The sequence below is a fragment of the Acanthochromis polyacanthus genome, chromosome 8 (genome assembly GCF_021347895.1).
Source record: "Acanthochromis polyacanthus isolate Apoly-LR-REF ecotype Palm Island chromosome 8, KAUST_Apoly_ChrSc, whole genome shotgun sequence".
In the NCBI taxonomy this organism is placed as follows: Eukaryota; Metazoa; Chordata; class Actinopteri; family Pomacentridae; genus Acanthochromis; species Acanthochromis polyacanthus.
This window is the reverse complement of record NC_067120.1, coordinates 7183985-7204329: the sequence shown is the minus strand read 5'-3', so window position 1 is coordinate 7204329 and position 20345 is coordinate 7183985. Positions and strand designations below refer to the sequence as shown.

The 20345-nt window shown below is 41.0% G+C and overlaps 1 protein-coding gene across 1 annotated transcript in view; it reads left to right on the top strand.

Moving 5' to 3' along the window:
* Positions 1-20345, top strand: part of osbpl5 (oxysterol binding protein-like 5) — a 50718-nt gene that overhangs the window by 25074 nt on the left and 5299 nt on the right. The window contains 17 exon segments of the mRNA XM_051951748.1: positions 3545-3628; positions 3631-3699; positions 3957-4030; positions 5279-5312; positions 5315-5358; positions 5668-5764; positions 6000-6205; positions 6843-6927; positions 7051-7213; positions 15480-15693; positions 15934-16118; positions 16214-16295; positions 17356-17454; positions 17698-17794; positions 18040-18138; positions 19928-20025; positions 20128-20217. Coding sequence (XP_051807708.1) covers positions 3565-3628; positions 3631-3699; positions 3957-4030; positions 5279-5312; positions 5315-5358; positions 5668-5764; positions 6000-6205; positions 6843-6927; positions 7051-7213; positions 15480-15693; positions 15934-16118; positions 16214-16295; positions 17356-17454; positions 17698-17794; positions 18040-18138; positions 19928-20025; positions 20128-20217 — 1800 coding nt within the window. The 5' untranslated portion in view covers positions 3545-3564.

Below are 20345 nucleotides of genomic sequence, written 5' to 3'. Positions count from 1 at the left end.
GTAACGGTGGGTCAGACGCTTTTTTGTTTTTGTCTGTCCTTCTTCTCGGAGTTTAAGGTTAATGTATGACACTGGAATGTGTGCATTGCCTGGACTGGTGTTGCTACCTTGGTGCTATCATTTCCACAAGATGTTCGTATCAAAGGGTAAATATTAGCCTAGCACCTGTGTAGCGTGGTTGTGGTGGATGAAGTTATTGTTGGCCTAGCCTTGCAAACTTTACGCACTGTGTGCAGTGAGTGGTGAGAGGCGAGTTTCAACAAAGTTACGTACTATGTTTGAGTCTTAGTGGAAGGTCAGTCAGAGGGTAGAATGACTGTTCAGTGCAAGCAAAATGCTGTTTCTCCTTGGATTCTCATTGGATAGGTTCCTCTCACATTTCCTGCTTTGTCATTGAGCCTCTCATTATCATCATATTCATCATCTGTAAAGGACAATACATCACTTCCTAACCTCAGAGAGTGTATCAGTCAAATATTTAGATTTTATATTTGGTCACAAAAACACCTGATTTTATTTTCATTTGGTTTTAAATATGCTCTGGTGTTTTAAATTTGTCTTAGGATTACAGTCAGTGTCATGAAATGGAATGTTGCAAAATAGACATTTGCTGATGAAATGTTGCAGAGTTCTAATTGAAATTCTACTGTCACCATCATCTGTTGATCTACAGTAATTAGAACACTGCATTCCACATCCATTGTAAATTAAGCATCACAGTGTAGCCCCTGTTTCCCACACCTTTCCCATGTCAAATAGGGGGTATGTGTTATTTATTACCTGTAACTTTGCAAAATTGACAAGCCCACGTTCACACACCGTTCATGTCGTGATTAGCCAGCTGTGTGGGGAAGAGAGTGAAGCTCCCTAGAGAGATTTTCTGAAAATGTGTGCCGCTATCCCCGCTTTTAGAGTATCACATCTCCCCACCCTCTTTGCGACAGCTGTTTTTTTGTTTTTTTTTCTACTCCAGTTTCCAGTGTGTGGCCACCCGGAGCAGCTATAAGGACTTTTGATTTTCTCTTTGGTCAGACTGCACGTCTTAGCGGTTCAAAGAGTTCATATCCTGCCTGCTAGTGGAACCTCCCACAGACTGAAGGAACCGTGATCAGTTGTTTGGTTTGGTGCAGTATTACTGGGATGGCTCACCTGCATATACGGATATTGAATGTGATGCTTTGTTTTACTGTCACACATCAATGATCCCCCCCATCCTCCACCTCTGATGTAGTAAAACAGTTTCTCAAGTGCTTGATCTGTGTGCTCATGCAAGTATGTCTGTTAGTAATGTGCACTGCTACACCACGCATCCTGGGATTGCCTAGTTGTAAAGAAGCATTTTATCTCTCCTTTGGTGCTGCATCATGTGCATTTTAATCCTGTCTTCAGTCTGCAGCAGCAAGGCAGACACACACACACACACACACACTGTCACGTATGCACATCCACGCACTCATTTTTTTTTCCCCTTACATCATTCAACAGACACACACACAAACACTACTGGCTACCGAGACATCCACACAAAATACAAACACATTAAGCATGCAAGGATGCCACACCCATGCTCAGCCCAGTCTGTGCTATGTGCTCATACTCTCAGCCTTTTTCCCCAACTAATCCTAGCATGCAGCTGTGAGAAGCGTCTGTGATTGGCTTGTCCTGCCAGTCTGTGTGTCCACATCTTGACCTGACTTAGGGTCTGTACTGTGAGTGGTATCAATTCTGTGTGTTTGTCTGTCCCTGACCAGCTTGGCAGCTCATTGTGTGTACTGTTGTGTAATGCGAAACCTTCAAGCTCTTTTCCATGCAGTTTCCACCCCACTCAGGGTTCTGCACTGTACTGTACATGCACGCGTGCACTGCAGCAATAGAATGCTATTTATAGACCTGCCTCACAAGGACAAATAAGGCTCCTTTTAAAATGTACCTTTCCTCTGTCATATCTTGTTCCCTTCTTGAAATGACAAAGAGGCAAAGGGCAGGAGGAAAAAGCGAACTACATACATTGCTAGATACCAAATGAGAATAGAGTCAGAAGGTTGAGAGAATGAGTCACAGAGGCAGAGGAGACAACTGAGGGAAGCTGGGAGTGGTGTGACGAGTACATTGATGTGAAAGTGGTTTTGTATTTTCAATATTTGCATGAATGTACTTGTAGAGGGAGGGCACACATTGCGATTCCTGCAACAGTACATCGGATTTCCAGTTTTCAGATTTAGTCATGGTAAATCCACAAGTTTTAGTAAACTCTATCACAGGGCCAGTATGTACACTTTGACATACTGCACTCACCTCAGTTTAATCACAGTGGAATGATGTGGGAGAGTCAAAAGATGAATCAGCCTGTGAAGATGTTCTATGAATGAATTTTTATGTAACACACTGTTCTTGGATGTGGTAATTGAGGACTTGTAGGCGAGACTGCGCTGTAGGCTGGGAGTCAGAGGGTCTTGTCTACTGTATGTGTTTGTGCACTGAGAAAAAATGAATGGGATTATATTGATCTGAGCGGAAGCACATTGTGGCCGACCAGACAGACCCAGGTGGTAACAGTTACGCTCCATTAACTTCACCGTTTTACCGCCAGCTCCGATTTGCTTCCCACCCGTTTGAACGGACATAATGATCTGTCTGGAAACAGCAGTGACCCTCAGCAGTTGTTAATAACATGCTATGAATAGTTTGCGACTTGTCAATAGTTGCTGAGCCCAATAGAGGGGAAAACAGCCTCACACACAGTATGTGTGTGTATACCCATATGGTTTCTTGTCTGAGTGCTTGCTTTGTCTTATTTATGTGGGCATGGTGGCCTAAAAATATGACTCATCCACTCAGCGCTGTAAATTAACAACAGCACAATAACAACATGAAGCCGCAGAGCCACAGCTCGATCCTGTTCACATCTGCAGTGGTTGCATTTGTCCTCTTTTGTGTCCTGAAATGTGCATCTCATTAGTAGAGGAGACCCTGCGGATATCAAGGAAATGACTGAAGAAGCAGCTTTTTACTTTGGATAAAGCAGTTCAGATGATGAAAGAGTGTTGATGGTGGTGATTGGGGTTGTTTTGGACAGTGGATGTCTGTGGACAGACTAACTGAACTTGTTGAAGCCTCTGTCTGTCATATATTCTGACAATGTGCAGTCTGAACTGCTTGTCACTGCCACGCACAGTACCATTATGTGGACAGGCTGACATGTCCTCATACAGTACGTCTTTGTTAATGTAGAAGAGGAGAGAAAGGGTGGGGGTTCACACAAATAGATGTATGCAGAGAGAAGGAGTGAGTATGGAGTTGGAGAGCACAGAGTTACTGACACAGGGAGAGACGGCAAGAAAGACCAGATTCAAAAGACGAGGAGCTACAAAGACTGAATGAATCACTTGAACTCTTTGTGATTTCTGATGTTAGATGAGCAAATGCATGCAGGCACACTTGAAAGTAACATTTTGTTCTCATCTAAATTCATTTTTCTGTTTCCTCTCTGTGCTGTCTACATCTTCTTGTCCTCCTTCCTGTCTTTTGTGCGTTCCCTCTACAGAGGACGAGCCGGTTGTCAGGATGAAGGAGGAGAATTTGTTCCATCGGAGGTTTTCTCTGTGCCCCAGTGCCACCTCCCCACCCAAATTGACCCCCGCACCCTCACCCGGAACCTGTCTTATGGAGGAGACAACGACCTCTACAACCTCAGTCCAGGTAAAAGGTCAAGAGTTCAAAGCTGACAAATGGAAAGTAAATATAGATACCAAACAGTGTTATTTTAGTGGTGTGTTCTAATGGACTTGTGTCAGGGAAAATATGGTGCACTGTGTTGTAATGTAATTATTCCATACAAATCAACCAACTTCAGCTGCTGCTTTTTGGCTGCTTTGGCGGCTGCCGTGCTTTGTCTGTCAGCAGGTTTAATCTCTGAGTTCATTTGTATGTGATTGTGTGTTGTGGGTTCCCACCAGGCAGTGAGACAGACAGGAACGGTCTCTCCATGCTGAGTAATGAACTTAGTCCTGCCCAATCACCAGGCAGCAAGGTAAGAACACAGTTCCTGGTTGGGCAGTTCTCAACAGTTCTCTAGTAATGACTCAGTAGCTGAGCCAACCATTGTTGCCTTTTGCATTCTGTGATCATTTCTTTTCTTCTGATGCTTACGGTATTACCAGCCTGAATAATCTACAATAATTTAAATAGGCAAATCTTACAGTTCTTGATATTTTCCTTTTAGGAAGAGGTCAAGTAATTTCATAGCATTTTAACAAATGATTGTGTGAAATGGAAACCAGATGTATTACTTCCTTTGCGAAACTGCTAAGGCTTTGCTTGTGCTACTGAGCCTACAGTCATATAAAAGTTGGATTGTATATGTCAGGGCCATGGTGGGAACTGTGTCTTTATGACCGCAACCACTTATATGGCAACCCAGACCAATTTGTCCTGGTGCTGTTATGTTGTATAGTCTGTCTCCATTTTAGTAATACTAATTGGAATGGTCATAAATGTTTCCACTGGCAACCGGGTAACCTCATCTTGTCTTGTCTCCTCTCCTCGTGTTGCTTTGCCTCGCTCAGTCTCGCAATATTGCCTATTTATATGTGGAATAATTCACATGCGCAGCTGCAACTGTGGCCTTTTGCGCTTGCTCCCGTCATGAAAGCCCTTATGGGACAATTGGAGACTGGAACAGCCTGCCCTTGCATGTGTTCGTTGTACTAGGTTATAGTTGTGTGGAACACTTTTAGAGTGGCTTTCTTTTTACACAAATGGATACGGTATGTTTAAATGCTTGTGTGGGTTACCAAATGATGTTTGATTCATTCTGGTTTAGTGCACACAGAACAAGTAGTTATGCGATCACACATCACCAGGAAATCACAGGATAACTTATCAATGCGATTCTAGTCTCTCTTTAGTCATCAGTGAGACCATCAGATATTTTGTGCCCTTTGCTATCTAACGAAGGAAGCTATTGGGTTTATGGTCTCGACACCAGATCTAACTGACTGCTAAGTTTCCTTTGTGATTGAAAAGGCTGCTCATCCTTGTAGAAGCAATGAAATATTCTGCTGGTCACAATTTAAAAAATAAGATATTTAGCTTTTGGCAATACAATCATTAATTAATCATAAGAACTATTTTTCATTTTTTATTTTAGACTCAGAGACTTTTACAAGCCAATATTTTCAGTCGTTCTTTTATAAACTAAAATCCTTGCAGATCTTGTAGTACTTCTTGCCTGTAGTTGAAGTGTCATTTTTCCTTCTCTCCTTACTCCCACCTCCAGTCTGAGTCCAGGATGTTTAATGGTGTTGAGAAGGACTGCCCTCTCCCACAGAGAAACTGGCCCGGAAGGAGTCTCTCAAGGTATAATTGCCTCCTTCCTTCTGGTGGCTGTGGGAATAGTTGACCATTATTATGCCATTTGTTCGTCGTTAAGTAAAAGCTCATCATGCCTTTGGTTGTTAGTCTTAGCTCAGTGGCTTAAGAGCACTCGAGCCATCTGGAAACCTTTTGAACGTCTTATTATATTTAAATGTGTGCCCTCATGTTAAGCATTTCAGTTGAATGCTAGGATCTGTTTGACTCTGCTTCCACCTAGTGTTTGCACTCTCAGATCAGTCCTTTTGTGAAGTAAGAGGATGACTCATTTGTCTGGATTTTTCCTGTTTGCAGGTCCAAAAGCAGAATTACGGCAAGAGAAGAAGAGGGCAACTAAGAACTGTTCAGTGCACTCAAGGACCCCAGCGTGTCATTATGTCCAACTGGCTGAGGTGTGAGAATGCTGTCTATTACACCGAGCTATTACGTTGACATCCAGCATTATTATACCTTTGCTGTTACACTGACAGCATCCACTATCAACTGCTCACTTTATATTACATTTAAATCCTGTGTTTTATTAATGTTTCGTAAGCAGCAGTTTTGAATTAGCGTCATCATATGTATTGTCTTTCCTATGTGCTTTAATCTAGACTTGCTTCCCTTCTTATCCCTTGTCCTTCTGTAGATCCGTGGCTCGTTAAAGAGTTGGACCAAGCTGTGGTGTGCACTGAAGCCAGGAGTTCTTTTGATCTATAAGACCCCAAAAACAGATCACTGGGTGGGCACCATTCTGCTCAGCGCATGCAAGCTGATCGAGAGACCCTCTAAGAAGGATGGATTCTGTTTCAAACTCTACCACCCACTGGACAAATCAATATGGGCTGTTAAGGTTAGACAGAGGTGTTTCTAGCTTTCTAACATTATCATAAACGTAGTGATAAGATAGCGGTTATAATAAGACAAGGATTTACTCACAAGCATAGTTTTGTATTTCTATATTTATGTTAGGATCAATTCAGTTAGATTTATGTTTATTTGAAACAAACATGAAGGGTTTTGGTTCAAACCAGTGATAACTCCATTTGCATTGGATTAGAAATACATCTGACTTGAGTGACGCCTAGTGATCGTATTTATAGCAACACTTTGGTTGTTAGCAAAGCACGAATATGCAATTTAAAAATCACAATACATGAAGTAGTCCAACCAGCATTGAACTGTAAAAACATTTTTTGAATGGAACTTTGTGTTGTAAAGACTTCACTCTTTGGTTTACCAACACTGAATAGAAATGTCAGCCTGTACAACAAAAAAAAATACAAAAAAATCTGATTATTTGCGATTAGATTTCAGTTTGCTTAGTACCAGCTCCCTTTTTTCCTTTTCCACTCCTGGTTTTTATCTGTAAGTGATAATTATCATGCTCATTGCAACATTACACTTATGGCCCTTGAGAAGTCATTGTTTTGTTGGTGCAACATAAATGCACAACATGATGTGAGTCACAGTGTGATCCATATGTCCAGGGTCCCAAAGGAGAGAATGTTGGCTCCATCACGCAGCCTCTACCCAGCAACTACCTTATCTTCAGAGCTGCCTCTGAGTCTGATGGTGAGGCTTGTGTGCTATTGTTTCCACTGAAGATGTACATTCTGACATGTTTGAAGAATTGTGTTTACAATCAGAGTTTATGGAAGGCGCTCCGTCCTTTATTTAAAATCTGCTGTACTCCAGGCCGGTGCTGGATGGATGCCCTGGAGCTGGCTCTCAGTTGCTCCAGTCTGTACAAGCTGACAGCCAAAGCTGGGAAAGAAGGAGATATCAGCACGTCTTCAGAGTCCTCCCATATCCTCCACCTTCTGCAGTCTACCGCACTCACAGACACAGAGCTACTACAGTAAGTAACGCTCAAGCTCTATCAAAAACAAAAATGATCTCTGTCCAAATGGGTGTTTCAGCACCATTTAGCGCACATATCACATGACCATTCTTGTACACTAGGCAAGCAGATTGCTGGTGAAAATATGAGGCAAAGAGTTAGTTTCTTTTCAGAAAATACTACAGAAACAACAGTGGTGGCAAAGCTAAGGTTGGAGATTTTCTTAACTGCGCAACAGCTGCGAAGCAGAGATGGCATAGTAAGCACCGCCAGTGGTCTGACTTGTTATCTTACAGTGAATTAAGTACTAGTTGTCAAGGCTTCTGTATTTGTTTTCTTCCGGAAACAGTCACGTGATAGGAGTGTGCGAATCAGAGAACAGAACATAGTGACAGTAAGCCCATTCAGAAGAGAGCATGAGTGTCTGAGTCATCGCTCCAAACTTTCCATTTATGCGTGTCCAACTGAACAGCTACCCGAAGTCTTTACTTAAACAGAGTCAGCAGTGTTCCAAAGTCTGAGTTTAATTTTAAACTGTTGTAGTATGTACTTCTGTTAAACATAGCAGAAGTCTTCATTTCAAATGAGAAGGTATTTGTGTGGATGTTGCCTTAACAGGAGCATACACACAAAACCTCTTTATCTCCGTCTGACCTTTATCACTTTGTAGTTATGGATGATCTGTGTGTCTGTAGTCCAACACACAAGGACTGTTGGGCATTCACCCAAACATAAGTCAGAAATTTCCAGATGGTAGGTCTAAAATATGTCTTCAGGTTACTGGTGGTCAGCTAGAATAGCAAGAAGAAACATGGATTCCTTGGAGATATGTTTGCCAAAATGAAAGCATATCAGCCATCAAACAAAGCACACATTTTTCTGTTTTTTTCTATATAGTGTGCACCGTGCTTGATACAATTTTAAACCATTTGTCACGTGACTTCACATATCTAGTGCCAGAAAAATGTCAGTTTCACATCACTGTGAATTTATGCTGCCATTTTGATATAAGATTTGAAAAGTGTAAAATGTTAAATGAGTTTCCATGATGTGAGAAAAATTAAAGTTTTATGCAAATGGACATATTAAACACATTTCCTACTCTTTTACAACTTTTATCCACAACTACATTTTAATTTCTTCTTTTTTTGGCCATTGGCAAAATCTCTGGTGTTGTGCTTATTTTAATCACAGTCACAAGATACGTGCTCATACTGTTTAGCTTCATTTTAAAAAATACGTTCTTCATTTGTACATCAATGCACATCAGGTTTCTGGTATCACTCTGAAGTTGCACATCATTTCAGAACACCATGTATATATTTTACACTACTGGTCAAAAGTTTAAGAATACCCCCAATTTTCCTTTTTTTTTTTTTTTTTATTGGGAAATATGGCATGTTCATGTTTCATTGTACTTTGAAATGAACCATAGAACAAACAAACAATGAAGTTAAAAAAAAAATCTATTTAGAAATCAAAATGTATAACTTTTGACTCATTAAAGCAGTCAGATACAACAGCTGAACACACTCGTGGCATTCTTTTACAATGGAAATCAATATTCTTCCATCTCTGTTGCAGAAGTTCTCATAATGTGCGGTTCTGCTTTGCTTCCAATCTTCTGTCCAGTTAATCCCAGACCAGCTCCATGGGGTTAAGTCTGGACACCACTATGCTGGACAACTCCATGTTTTCAAGCTTACCATCTGGTTCTTTTTCCTAAGGTAGTTTTGGCATAGCTTGGACTTTATATCTTGCTGGAGGATAAACCCTGACCAACTAGGGAAACATACCAGAGGGTTCTGCATGGAGCTGCAGAATACTGTGGTAGCCGTTTGATTCAGGATTCCCTCATTCTATACAAGTCATTGACCCTGGATTGAGCAAAACGCCCCAGACCATCACACTTCTCTCCATGTTTGACAGTTGAGTCCCCACTGAGGAAACATCCTTTCTCAGACTCGACGGCGTACAAAATCCTGTCATGACGAACCAAGGAGTTCAATTTGATTCATCAGATTCAGTCCATAATACTTTCTTCAGTCTTCAGTGTCCATTGGTGGTGTTTCATGGCCCAGGCAACTTTTTTTTTTTATTATTAATTTTTTTTTCTGACGTCTTAGCAATGGCTGTCTTGCTGCAACTTCACCTGTCAAACCTGCAACTCCAGGTCTCTCCTCACAGTGAAACTGTCTATTAGCTGTGCTTGAAGCTGTTGTCTGTGAGCCTCCTATCACCAAGTTGTTGATTCTCAGAAACTTGTCTCTGATTCTGTTGTGCCTTTGGGTCTTTCATACTCTTCCTGTGAGAGTTTCCTCCAATTTCCGAGCCTTTTGATGGTGAAGAAAACTAGAACTCACTGACACCTTGACTTTATTTGCAATTTTTCTGGAGGAAAGACTTACATTTTTAGGGTGTTCGGATGCTCTGTCTGAGCATGGGGGCGTTCTAAAACTTTTGACCAGTAGTGTATATGATTGATATTGAGTATTAAAGTAGTATTTAAGCTTTCAAATTTTTGCCATACCTAGTTTCCTATTTCAAATTTAATCAGCTGTGGGCCTTGCCTTTGGTCTAGAATTATCTAGATTTTTTTCAGAAGTAAACATAAGTGTTCCCAAAAGAATCATCACTGCATTTGACCTTAAGGTTTAGGTAAATGTGCATGCTAAACGCTGTAGGTATACGCTAAAATCAGTCAGTGGCAGTTTTATTTTGCGTTGTAAGTAAAGTTGAGCCATGTGTCATTCTTGATATGCACAGGCTTTCCTGTATGTGAAATTCTTTGTGCATGTGTGAAAACTGACATTTTGACTTGCTACTGTATGAAACTTGAAGTTGGAATTAATTACACTGATGATTCATGAAGTGTCCCAGTAAGTCACTGACAGTTTAGACAATGTACCAGCATGCACAATAGCAGGACATCCCTAAATGGCATGCAGCCGTGATTAATACAGCAGTGCCTGGACTGCTTTAACAAATGTCAAATGACTGCTGTTGAAAAGGTCTGTATTGAGAAGCAGCTTGAATTTAATGTGCTGGAACAGTGTTTACATGCTGATGTCACCCAGGTTTGTGACTCTCATGTAATTAGCTTTCAAATGCTGCTGGTCTCCTTTTTTCAAGTAAATAAAGTAACACCTTGTGAAAGTAGTTTTTAAAAAATTCTGCTTTACTGGGCACTGTGCAGGGTTAGTTATAAGAGCAGGATGCATTGCAAAGTGGGGAAATGTTTTCCAAACAGTAATTTCTGCTGGGTTTTTGAAGTTTTCTAAAATTTGTCAGGTCCTGATGCTGTTCTGACAAGTACTGCCTCATAAATAGCATTCTAAACGTATCTTGTAAATTTTGAAATAGTAATTTTAATTTGCAAAAACACTGACTGGGTAAGGGAATGAGTAAATATTTCTCCTTCTGTAGTGCTGGGTATTGTTTGTATCGGCAGGTCCAACAGTAAAATTATGGGTTTAAATTAATTTGACAACTAGTGGCTTTTTTATTTTTTTTGCTTTGAGTACTTAAAGAACCACAGTACACGTTTCTGATACTTCTACATTTCCACTTCAGGACTTTTACAGCGTGGTATTAGTACTTTTATTTAGGTAAAGGATCTTAGTCCTTCCTCCACTGCTGCACATCTCTGTCTATCAAGACAACAAAAACTTCAACAAAACAGCCGTCCTTGATGCCAGTTGCCACTCCAGCAGGACAGTGCACCCCAACACAACACAAAACTGCTCAAGAGTGGCTTGGGGAACACGACAGAGCTAAGCTGTTCACTAGAGTTCCACACTCCTCAGATCCAAATCGTATTGAGCGTCTGTGGGATGTGCCAGGATAAGTCTGATCTAGGTAGGTCCCACCCTGCAACCACAGCACCCACAGAATCCATGGCCACCATCCCGGTGCCACAGGACCTCCTCCTGAGTCCACGCCACACTGGGTCAGAGGAGTTTAAGCAGCATAAAGGAGACCAAAACAATATTAGGAATGTGGTCATAATGTTATGTCTAATCTGTGTAGTTATTATAGTTCTAATAAAAAACACTATTTGGTGGGGTTAGAACACTCATAGCCTAGCTGCACATCCCCTTTAAGGAAGGAATTGATGTAGACTCATGGGTTTATAATGTGAAGTGAATCTTTCCCAGTGAGAGAGAAGTGGCTTTAGCTGCTGCAGTCACAGACAACTGTTGCTTTAAGGAGTAGTAAAGTTTCTTTAGTCAGCTGTAACGTGCCTAAAAAGGCATAATGGTTACTGGAAGTCTGTGTGTTGTTTGTGCTGTCACATGAGAGAAATCTTGAGATTGTGTTCATGCTGCTGCAGCATTCTTCACAGCAGAGTTGTGTGAAACACTACTTACCACGGATAAATGCTGCCAGCAGAAACACAGAGCTAGATAAAGTAACTGCCACTGTAGCGACAGCGGTCTCTTGAATATTTTAGAAGTTACTTCAGCTATTTTACATTTGCTTTAGCATTTGATAAATTTAAGTGATTATTACAGTAAGGTTACACAATTTGCGCTCATCAAGCGACTCAGCAATAATTGCATTAGCTCAGCTGTTGCTGTTGAGTTGCTGTTCACTCATGATTTACAAGACAAATGCATTATGAAGTGGTAGACATGCATACTTTCCAGTCGTGTGATGACGCAGACAGATAGCTTTAAATATTGGGTGTGTGTGTGCAGTAGACTGTGTTTGAAATCTTTTAGGAATGAAAAGTCGAATCACAAACTTTTGTATTGAATCCTTTAGAATCTGACTTTTGGAACCGAGTCTAAGTTGGAACGAGTTCTTGCCCCCAACTTTTTTCTTTGGCAACTGCTTGAAATGTGCCCTTGAAAAAAGCAGCTATTAATGTTTAGGCTGTGCCTGTAATGAACTGTGAATGTGGAGACTTACAGGTCAATCTTTAATGTCAGTATTGTGTATGTGTGTGTGCCTGCTCCACTGAAAACCCACTGATCTGTTGCAGTTATGGGGAAACAAGAAAGCCACTAGAACTTCTTTTACAAGAACCTGTCACCTGCACACAGGGTGCATGTACTTTCTATTAATAGCTATACAGTAAGAAATTGCGTCCTGTTTGCTTCTGAAGTCATAGATGATAATTATAACTGCTTGTTGATGCTCTTGTGAGTATGTATGTGTAATTTTATGCAGGCCTCTTGCTTTTCTGTTTAAGCACTGTTTACATCCCACATTAGACATCCCTTTCCCTCCTCACACCTCCTCCTCCTCCCTCTTACCTCCTCCATGGCGAAACATTCCCCCTGGCCATCCTCCTCAGCAGTCCCTCCTCCCTGCTCCTCTCCCAGCCAATCACAGCAGCTTGTACAATCACATGACTGACAGGGGAGCAGGAAGATGGAGCACAATGTGAGCCGTACACCACCCAGAAAGAGACGGTAGCAACGGCAGCCATTGCAAGCCGACACACACACACACACACAAACACACAGACAGTTTTATGCACACACACATTCAGGAAGCAGGTGTGCCGGGGTCGAAGAGACAAAACTGCATCTTTTAGTCAGTCGATTGACACATTACAAAAGCACATTAGAGGAAAGGAGAGCAGAGGAGATAAGCAGAGGCTGCATCTGTTTTGGGATTTTTCTGGTAACACCACTGATGGGGTTTGATTCCTGAGGAAGAGTTTTCCTATATGCTGTGTGTCTTTGAGGTAAGGAAAGCCGCCTCTGTTCCAGGGCGTGTTTGGATTAATAAGTGACATTACCGGCCGGTTAGTGATTCACAGAGCGTGCTGGAATGTGATTGTTTCAGGTCCGTCAAACCCTCAGGCATTTTGAAAATTGAACTCTCTTCCACTGTAAGTAAGCTGTTTTCTTGTTTTCTGTCATCACAACCCTGAATCACTGAATGTGGTTATGAGACACTACAAATGTTGTCCACGGTCCTACTGTTTGCTGGATTTTGCTAGGATCCCAACTGTGAAGGATTTGAGAAAAATCTGATGCTGAGTATGCATATGATTAAGATCTGCTTTCATTTCTGTATCTTTCTGCATTCCCTGAGTGTGGTTTTGGATTAGTGCACCATCCGAGCACACAGACGTCCACTGTGTGACCGGTAAAATGGCTGTAGGTTTTTCCTCTTTAGCTACCAACACCACCAGCCCTCAAATCTGTCTTTCCCTCTCTCTTTCTCACTTCTCCTTTCTTTGGCGATTTACAGGCTGATGCGTGACTTTGCTTGCTGTGTTTGTCTTATTTCCAGTTTGTTCTGGTTGAGACAGATCTGTGGTCTGGTATTGATTTGTCCTCTACTGGAAAATTCTACAGCATGAAAATGATATTTCACATATGATGCAGTTCCAATTAGTTGTTAGTCAACTTTGTGGATGTGCATTCTCACACATTTATATCAGCAGTGCATGCATGCAGTTTTTTTGTTCTTCAGACTTTGTGTTTCAGCATATTGAATTTTAAACTAAAGAACTGATACTACTTTAGAGTGCCAAGTGTATATATTTCAAGTTATGTAATCCTTTTAAAATAGTGCCAAAATTTGTGGTTCAAAAATAACTCGACAAATATACTTTAAATCAAACGAAATAATCACATTTAATGTTTTGTGGAACCTGCTTCCAGACAGCCATAGACATCAGCAGACACTTAACATCTTTCCTGATTATATTCCATCTGGCTTTCACTTCAGCCACCTCCATCTCTTGCTTGTTGTGAGGTTTCTGCCTTTATCTGGTCCTCAGCAGCTCAAATGCAGCTCATGCTAGTTGAGATCCGTTGAGTCTGTGGGCTGGTTAACGCTATTCCACCTCACCACCTGAATGATGAAATGTTGTCTGCTAAGATTTGATTGATCTGACTTGAGTCCAGGCAAGTTAGTGTGTACCTCTACATTCATTCTGCTGCTGCCAACAGTGAGATCATCCATTAATGCCAGCGTGCTACTTCCATTGGCAGCCGTCAGTCTAGAACAGATGAGGTGATCCGCCGTGGGTCATGAAATTTTTTTTGTGTGTTGAATTATTGGTTTTTACAGCTCTTTCCATCATTTTGATAGATTATTGTTTCATCACTCCATAGAACTTTACTCCAGAGCTCTGACAGTTTCTTTTTGTTTGTTTTTAACCTAGTCTGCTTCTCAGGTGTTTGTATCTTGTGCTGAATCCTTTGCAGTTCACATCAAGTAGGGAAATGTACACCTTGTGAAAACCAGCAGACTTGTGCTCGCCAGTTTACCAGATAATTGGCAATTTTCGAGATTTCCTTTGTGGATCTACTTTTAGATTTCACACACCTGTCAGTTTTGGGAAACAAACCATTTTTGACATCAAACTGACATTTTTTTGTCATTGTTATTTTCCTCCACTCTATGGTCAGTTTTTAAATTGCATACAACTCCACACAATCCATCAAAGCACTACTGTTCAACCTTAAGTCCACTCTGAGCTCTTTTTGCATTAAGTCATGTTGAAACAACACGCAGCTGCTCAGGAAGCATTCAAGAACCAAGTGTCCTGTTACTTTTTAACCCTTGTGATTTGCATATCACCCTCAGATACTAATCTTTGAACATCTTTGAGTTTTAATGTCTTATCCATTGTGTTAAATAGATACACAATGCTGAAGCACAGAGTGAGGAAATCCAGGATTTAAGCCAGGTGATTATGGGGTTGGAAAAGAGGGAGGATTAGGATGAGGTGGTGTAGTCAGACTGTCCTGGCAGCCAGACAGATGTATTTTACTGAATACATCCAGACCCTCCAGGACAGTGAGGTTATTATCACAGATAGTCTCTGAAGCAGCAGACCTATTCTTCATAGCTGTGTGAGAGAAGATACAAGAGCGCATCGGTTCGACATTGTAAAGTTCATGGCAGGTATTTTCTGTTAGTTGATGGCCTTATTGGCGAGGCAGTCATCTAAGCTTTGGTAGGGCTTTGTAATTTCATATGACATCATTCATCTTTAATGTCGACTCATGGTAAACAGAAACTTGCTCAAGTTTCCACGCTCAGTTAAATTATCCTTGGTAGTCACAGGGCTGCATATGATACCAGTTTAAATGTACAAAGCATAAAGTCAAAGAGAAGCACACAAAAATGTTACAGAGACACCTGATTAAATCCTGTAGTTATTTTTCATCTGTAATCAATAGCATCTTTTCCACAACCTGTTTGTATGACATTAATGGACATGTGGACACACAGCAGCAACACATAGCTGATTTGTCAGGGTTATTTAAAATAGTTCTAACCTCAGTATTCACTTCTCTGTTTTTGTTAGATTGAATGACACAGTGCTGCTGGGCAATCACCACATGGAGCATGACGGCTTTTCAGACAAATCGGAGCGAGAAGCTCATGACGACTGGGACACTACAGCCAATGAGAACGGTGGAAGGCTGACAGAGGAGAGCGACATGGACCAATCAGACGAGCTGTCCCCCGGGCCACAGGCCACAGCCTATGTAGAGCAGAGCACAGAGGAGATGGCTGAGGTGAGGTGGAGGCTTCACTGTGTTGTTTTATGCAACGGGCTCTACCTTGCTTTGTTTGTGTCACAGATCTTCATCCGATTTAACCACTTTATTCAAAGATGTCTTTTATGAAAACACTGTTAACTTTTTCTTGCCCAATTTGGATTTAAAACACAATTTCTTGTCATTGGGAAGTTAAAGGCTACTAACCCAGGTTGTACTTGTACTTATGTGCCCTTGCCTCTGTATTTGCTCCTTTAGGCTGGGGAGGCGTCTCAGGTAGAGACTGTCTCAGAGGAGAACAAGGGTCTGATCTGGACCCTGCTGAAGCAGCTGCGGCCGGGCATGGACCTGTCCAAGGTGGTGCTGCCAACCTTCATCCTGGAGCCACGTTCCTTCCTGGACAAGCTGTCTGACTACTACTACCACGCCGATCTGCTCTCACAGTCAGTAACTTTTTAGTATTTTCCATTATTATGCAGTATTTATGTTCTTTTCTCATTTCAGTGATGTGTCTGACTTTTCTGCTCCTTCACCACAGAGCTGCACTGGAGGAGAGTGCGTATGGTCGAATCAAGCAGGTTTTGAGATGGTACTTGTCTGGTTTCTACAAGAAGCCCAAGGTAGGATATGTTCACTCCCATATAGCTTGTTATTAGTACGTTGGCTGTTCTATATGACAACTCTCAGTACAAGATGCAACACAGGTTTGTGGATGAAATAATAAATATTTTAAATAAAACTAATTAAGCAGGTCGGCAATATTTCAGACCTTTTAAAGTGTATTGTTAAAGCAGATTTCAATGAATGTACAGTAGTGATTTTCGGACCATATTAGTACTTAACTTACTGTGATTTAGTGGTTCTTGGAATTAATTTTTACGGTCTGTGAAAGAATCAGTGACAACAAAAGGATTCAGCTGTATGTTTCAGCTAAAATCCTGCTCTGTTAACTAGCATTCAACAGTCCTGTTTTTTAGTCACATACTCACACTGACTTGGCAAACTCCTGCAAATGACTGTTTTCATTGCATTGGAAGATTTCCTGACTGTTCATGTTTTCTTAGTCTTTTTGGGCTTACCACCCTCTAACATGACATTCAGTAACAATTTATTTCTGGGCTGCTTGACAAATGGCTCTGTCCAGGGTCTATTTCTGCAGTAAAAATGTCACGATACACGTCCCACTTGTTAGGAATTTATTTCCTCTGTGGGAGCAGAGCCACTGAGAAATTCTCAACATGAGCCAGCAGATAATGACTGCAGATTAATCTGGACTTACTCAGCACTTTTTCAGCCGACTACATTCAGGAGAGTCACTGTCGATGGACTGATAAACACTTGACAACCTCTCATTTTTACTGCTACAAACAAAAACTTTACACCAGTAGTGGAGTGATTACAGGACATTTACTGAAACGTGTGCTGTAAATGTCCAGACAATTGGTGCTGTGCTCCATAATGATGCTTATTATCAGCCACTTGATGTTTCAAATTTCACTGGTGAGGCCCATTTGGTCCAGTCATCATCTGCTGTGTAATTTGGTGCTCAGCACCTGTTATTGCTGAAGTGTTAAGTAACTTAACTGTGCCAAAATAAAGCAAAAACACTGCACTGGTTTGACGTTTGTCAGAAGATGCGAAAATAGACACTAACACTTCTGTATGTTTTGCATTTTCCAGGGTCTGAAAAAGCCTTACAACCCAATCCTGGGGGAGACGTTTCGCTGCTGCTGGCTCCATCCTCAGACTAACAGCTGCACTTTCTACATAGCTGAGCAGGTTAAACCAAGATTCATAGCTTTAAAGTGTCCAGGCACAGGACGTGATTCATCCCTTGTGTGAAATAGCTTGCACAATTTGCCAAACACGTAGAGCGCACGCTTGTGAAATGCGGCAAGTGTAAAATTAATAAGTGCCAGAGGGTATCTGACACCTCTTTTTCTCACTCTGGTGCTCATCTCTCTCTCTCTCTCTCTCTCTCTCTCTCTCTCTCTCCTTCTCCTTCTCCTTCTCCCTTGCCAGGTGTCCCACCATCCGCCCATCTCTGCCTTTTATGTCTGCAATAGAAAAGATGGTTTTTCTATCAGTGGAAGCATCTTAGCCAAGTCCAAGTTCTACGGTACGCAGCATACTCCAGGGTCTGAAGGATCAGCATAGATCAGTACATGAACACAGTTACATTAAGACATGCAGTTACACAACAAGTGTCCAAGCAGGCTTGATCCTGATTTTGATCCTTTTGTTTGTGAGTGTTGAGGAAAATTCACACCCATGCTTCAGAGTCCCTGCAATCTGTGTAAGCTTTTTAATGTTTTAAAAAAAAACTTCATAGTCATGTGCCTCTCCGTCCGTCTGCTCTTTTAGGTAATTCTCTCTCAGCTATTCTGGATGGCAAAGCCAGACTGCTTTTCTTAAGCAGGGATGAGGAGTACGTCATCACCATGCCGTACGCTCACTGCAAAGGTAATTCATCTACGATATATACTGATAAACATCCCCACTAATTAATTCATCTATCTCCTTTTTGCTTTGTTAAAACTGACAGTATATTCCTATAATCTCCTTTCATGGCGCCTCATCAATCTGTACCAAACCAATTTGTAAAAGTTTTTATTGTTTAGATCGGGGTGTCAAACTCATTTTAGTCCAGGGGTCACATCCAGCCCAGTTTGATCTCCAGTGGACCAGACCAGCATAATAACCTTTAAATCACCACAACTCCAACTTTTCCCCTTTGTTTTAGTATGAAAATGTACATTCTGAAAATATTGACATTTGCAAAACAATATGAGTAACATGAAATTTCTTTTTCTGCAAAGACACAAGACATTTAGTCACAGGTATCTGGAACTGAATGAGGTAGTATTTAAGTTTATGATCAAAATGACAAAAGTCGGATTAAGAAAAAGACAAAAAGCGAGACAGCATGTTACAAAAACGAGACACAAAACAACAAAATCAAGAAACAAAATGACCAAAAATGAGACAAACGACACAAAACAAAAAAGAAACAAAAAAGTTAGACAAAAAAGTTAAAAGCACCAAAAAATGGACAAACGACAGAAATGCTACACAAAGCAACGATTAAAGCAAGTCACAAAACAACAAAAAAATGAGACAAACGACAAAAGTCAGAGAAAAAAGACAACAAACAAAAATGAGACAAAATATTGCAAAAATTAGACACAATGAACAATCTAGTATTTTACTTTATGATCACAACAACTTGTCATGGTCTAGAAATTATTTTAAATTCATAGTTTTACAGTTTGCAGTAAATGACTTCTCTGGAATTCTTACACTTTGTGAAGTCGTCCCGCGGGCCGGATGAACCCTCTGGCGGCCTGGTTTTGGCCAGCGGGCCACATGTTTGACACCCCTGGTTTAGATGTTCTAAAAGGGGCAAAAGGGTCATTTTTAGCTTTGAGGTTCCTCTTTGTAACAATACAATTTTCTTAATCTGTAACAGTCACTTTCACAGTCTCCTTAAACACCGTTGCACAATTACTGAATGCTGTACGTTATTTATGTGTAAGTAAAGTAATGACACACCTTCACGCATTTTAAGCGCATTGTATTTTACACAGTGGACAGGATATTTGATGATCCTCAGCTTTTAAACCTCTCAAAGGGTCATATAGTGAGTTAATGAGTAAACAAGGTTCTTTCTGAGGTCTAGCAGCTTAAAACGCAAATCCTAGTGTTAGTAAATAGTCTGTTTCTTTCTCATGAAGTTAGCGTGTAGTTCCTGCCTTACCCAACTAACTTCAGCCGTTTGTGGTTGAGCTCCTGATTGTAACACTTTAATTACCAAACACAGCCGCAGTACAGTGAGCGCAGTAAGCTAACATGAAACTCATTTACCGTGTTTATATTGAAATCCGTCTATTCTGACATATTATTCGTATATGGCCTCTAACTCTCACACTGTCTGACTGGAATTCAAATGGCGCCTCGCTTTGCTCTTAACTTGAACTCTGACATGGAAGACAGCCAAACTTATTGATGGATGATAGGTGTAATTGAAGTCAGGTCAAGGTTCTGTTTATTCTTCAAGTGTGCTTTGAGTTGGTGTAAATTACTCCAGTCAGGAAGTATGCTCACTGTTTGGCCAGATAATAAACGGCAGTGATGACTGTACAGTAACACAGTGAACGGGAGTGTTGAAGGGTGGACTTTGAACAGAAATGTTTCCATTCTAAAAATCTGATTTGCTGTTGATCTGCTGCTGTAATACTCTTGTCTCTCGTAGGTATCGTGTATGGGACTATGACACTAGAACTGGGAGGGAAGGTTACCATTGAATGTGAGAAAACAAAATGTTTCACAGAGCTGGAGTTCAAACTGAAGGTATATTTTTGAACAAGTTAAGGTTCTGTTTAAAATTTGTACTCATTCAGAGAATATAGTCAATTAATTGAAGACATTATACTGCGATTCTCTTCACTGTAGCCTTTCCTTGGAGGCCCTTGCTCTGTGAATCAGATCAGTGGGAAGATCTTAGTTGGAGAGGAGCTACTGGCCACCGTTGATGGTCACTGGGTGAGAGCTTTTTCCTCCTTGTCCTTTCTGACGCCACAGACTTTGGTTTGAATTAATTATTCCACATCCCTCTCTGCCACTTACTGCTATTAAGTAGTCCGTAATCCCCTGTAGTAATTAGTAATTAG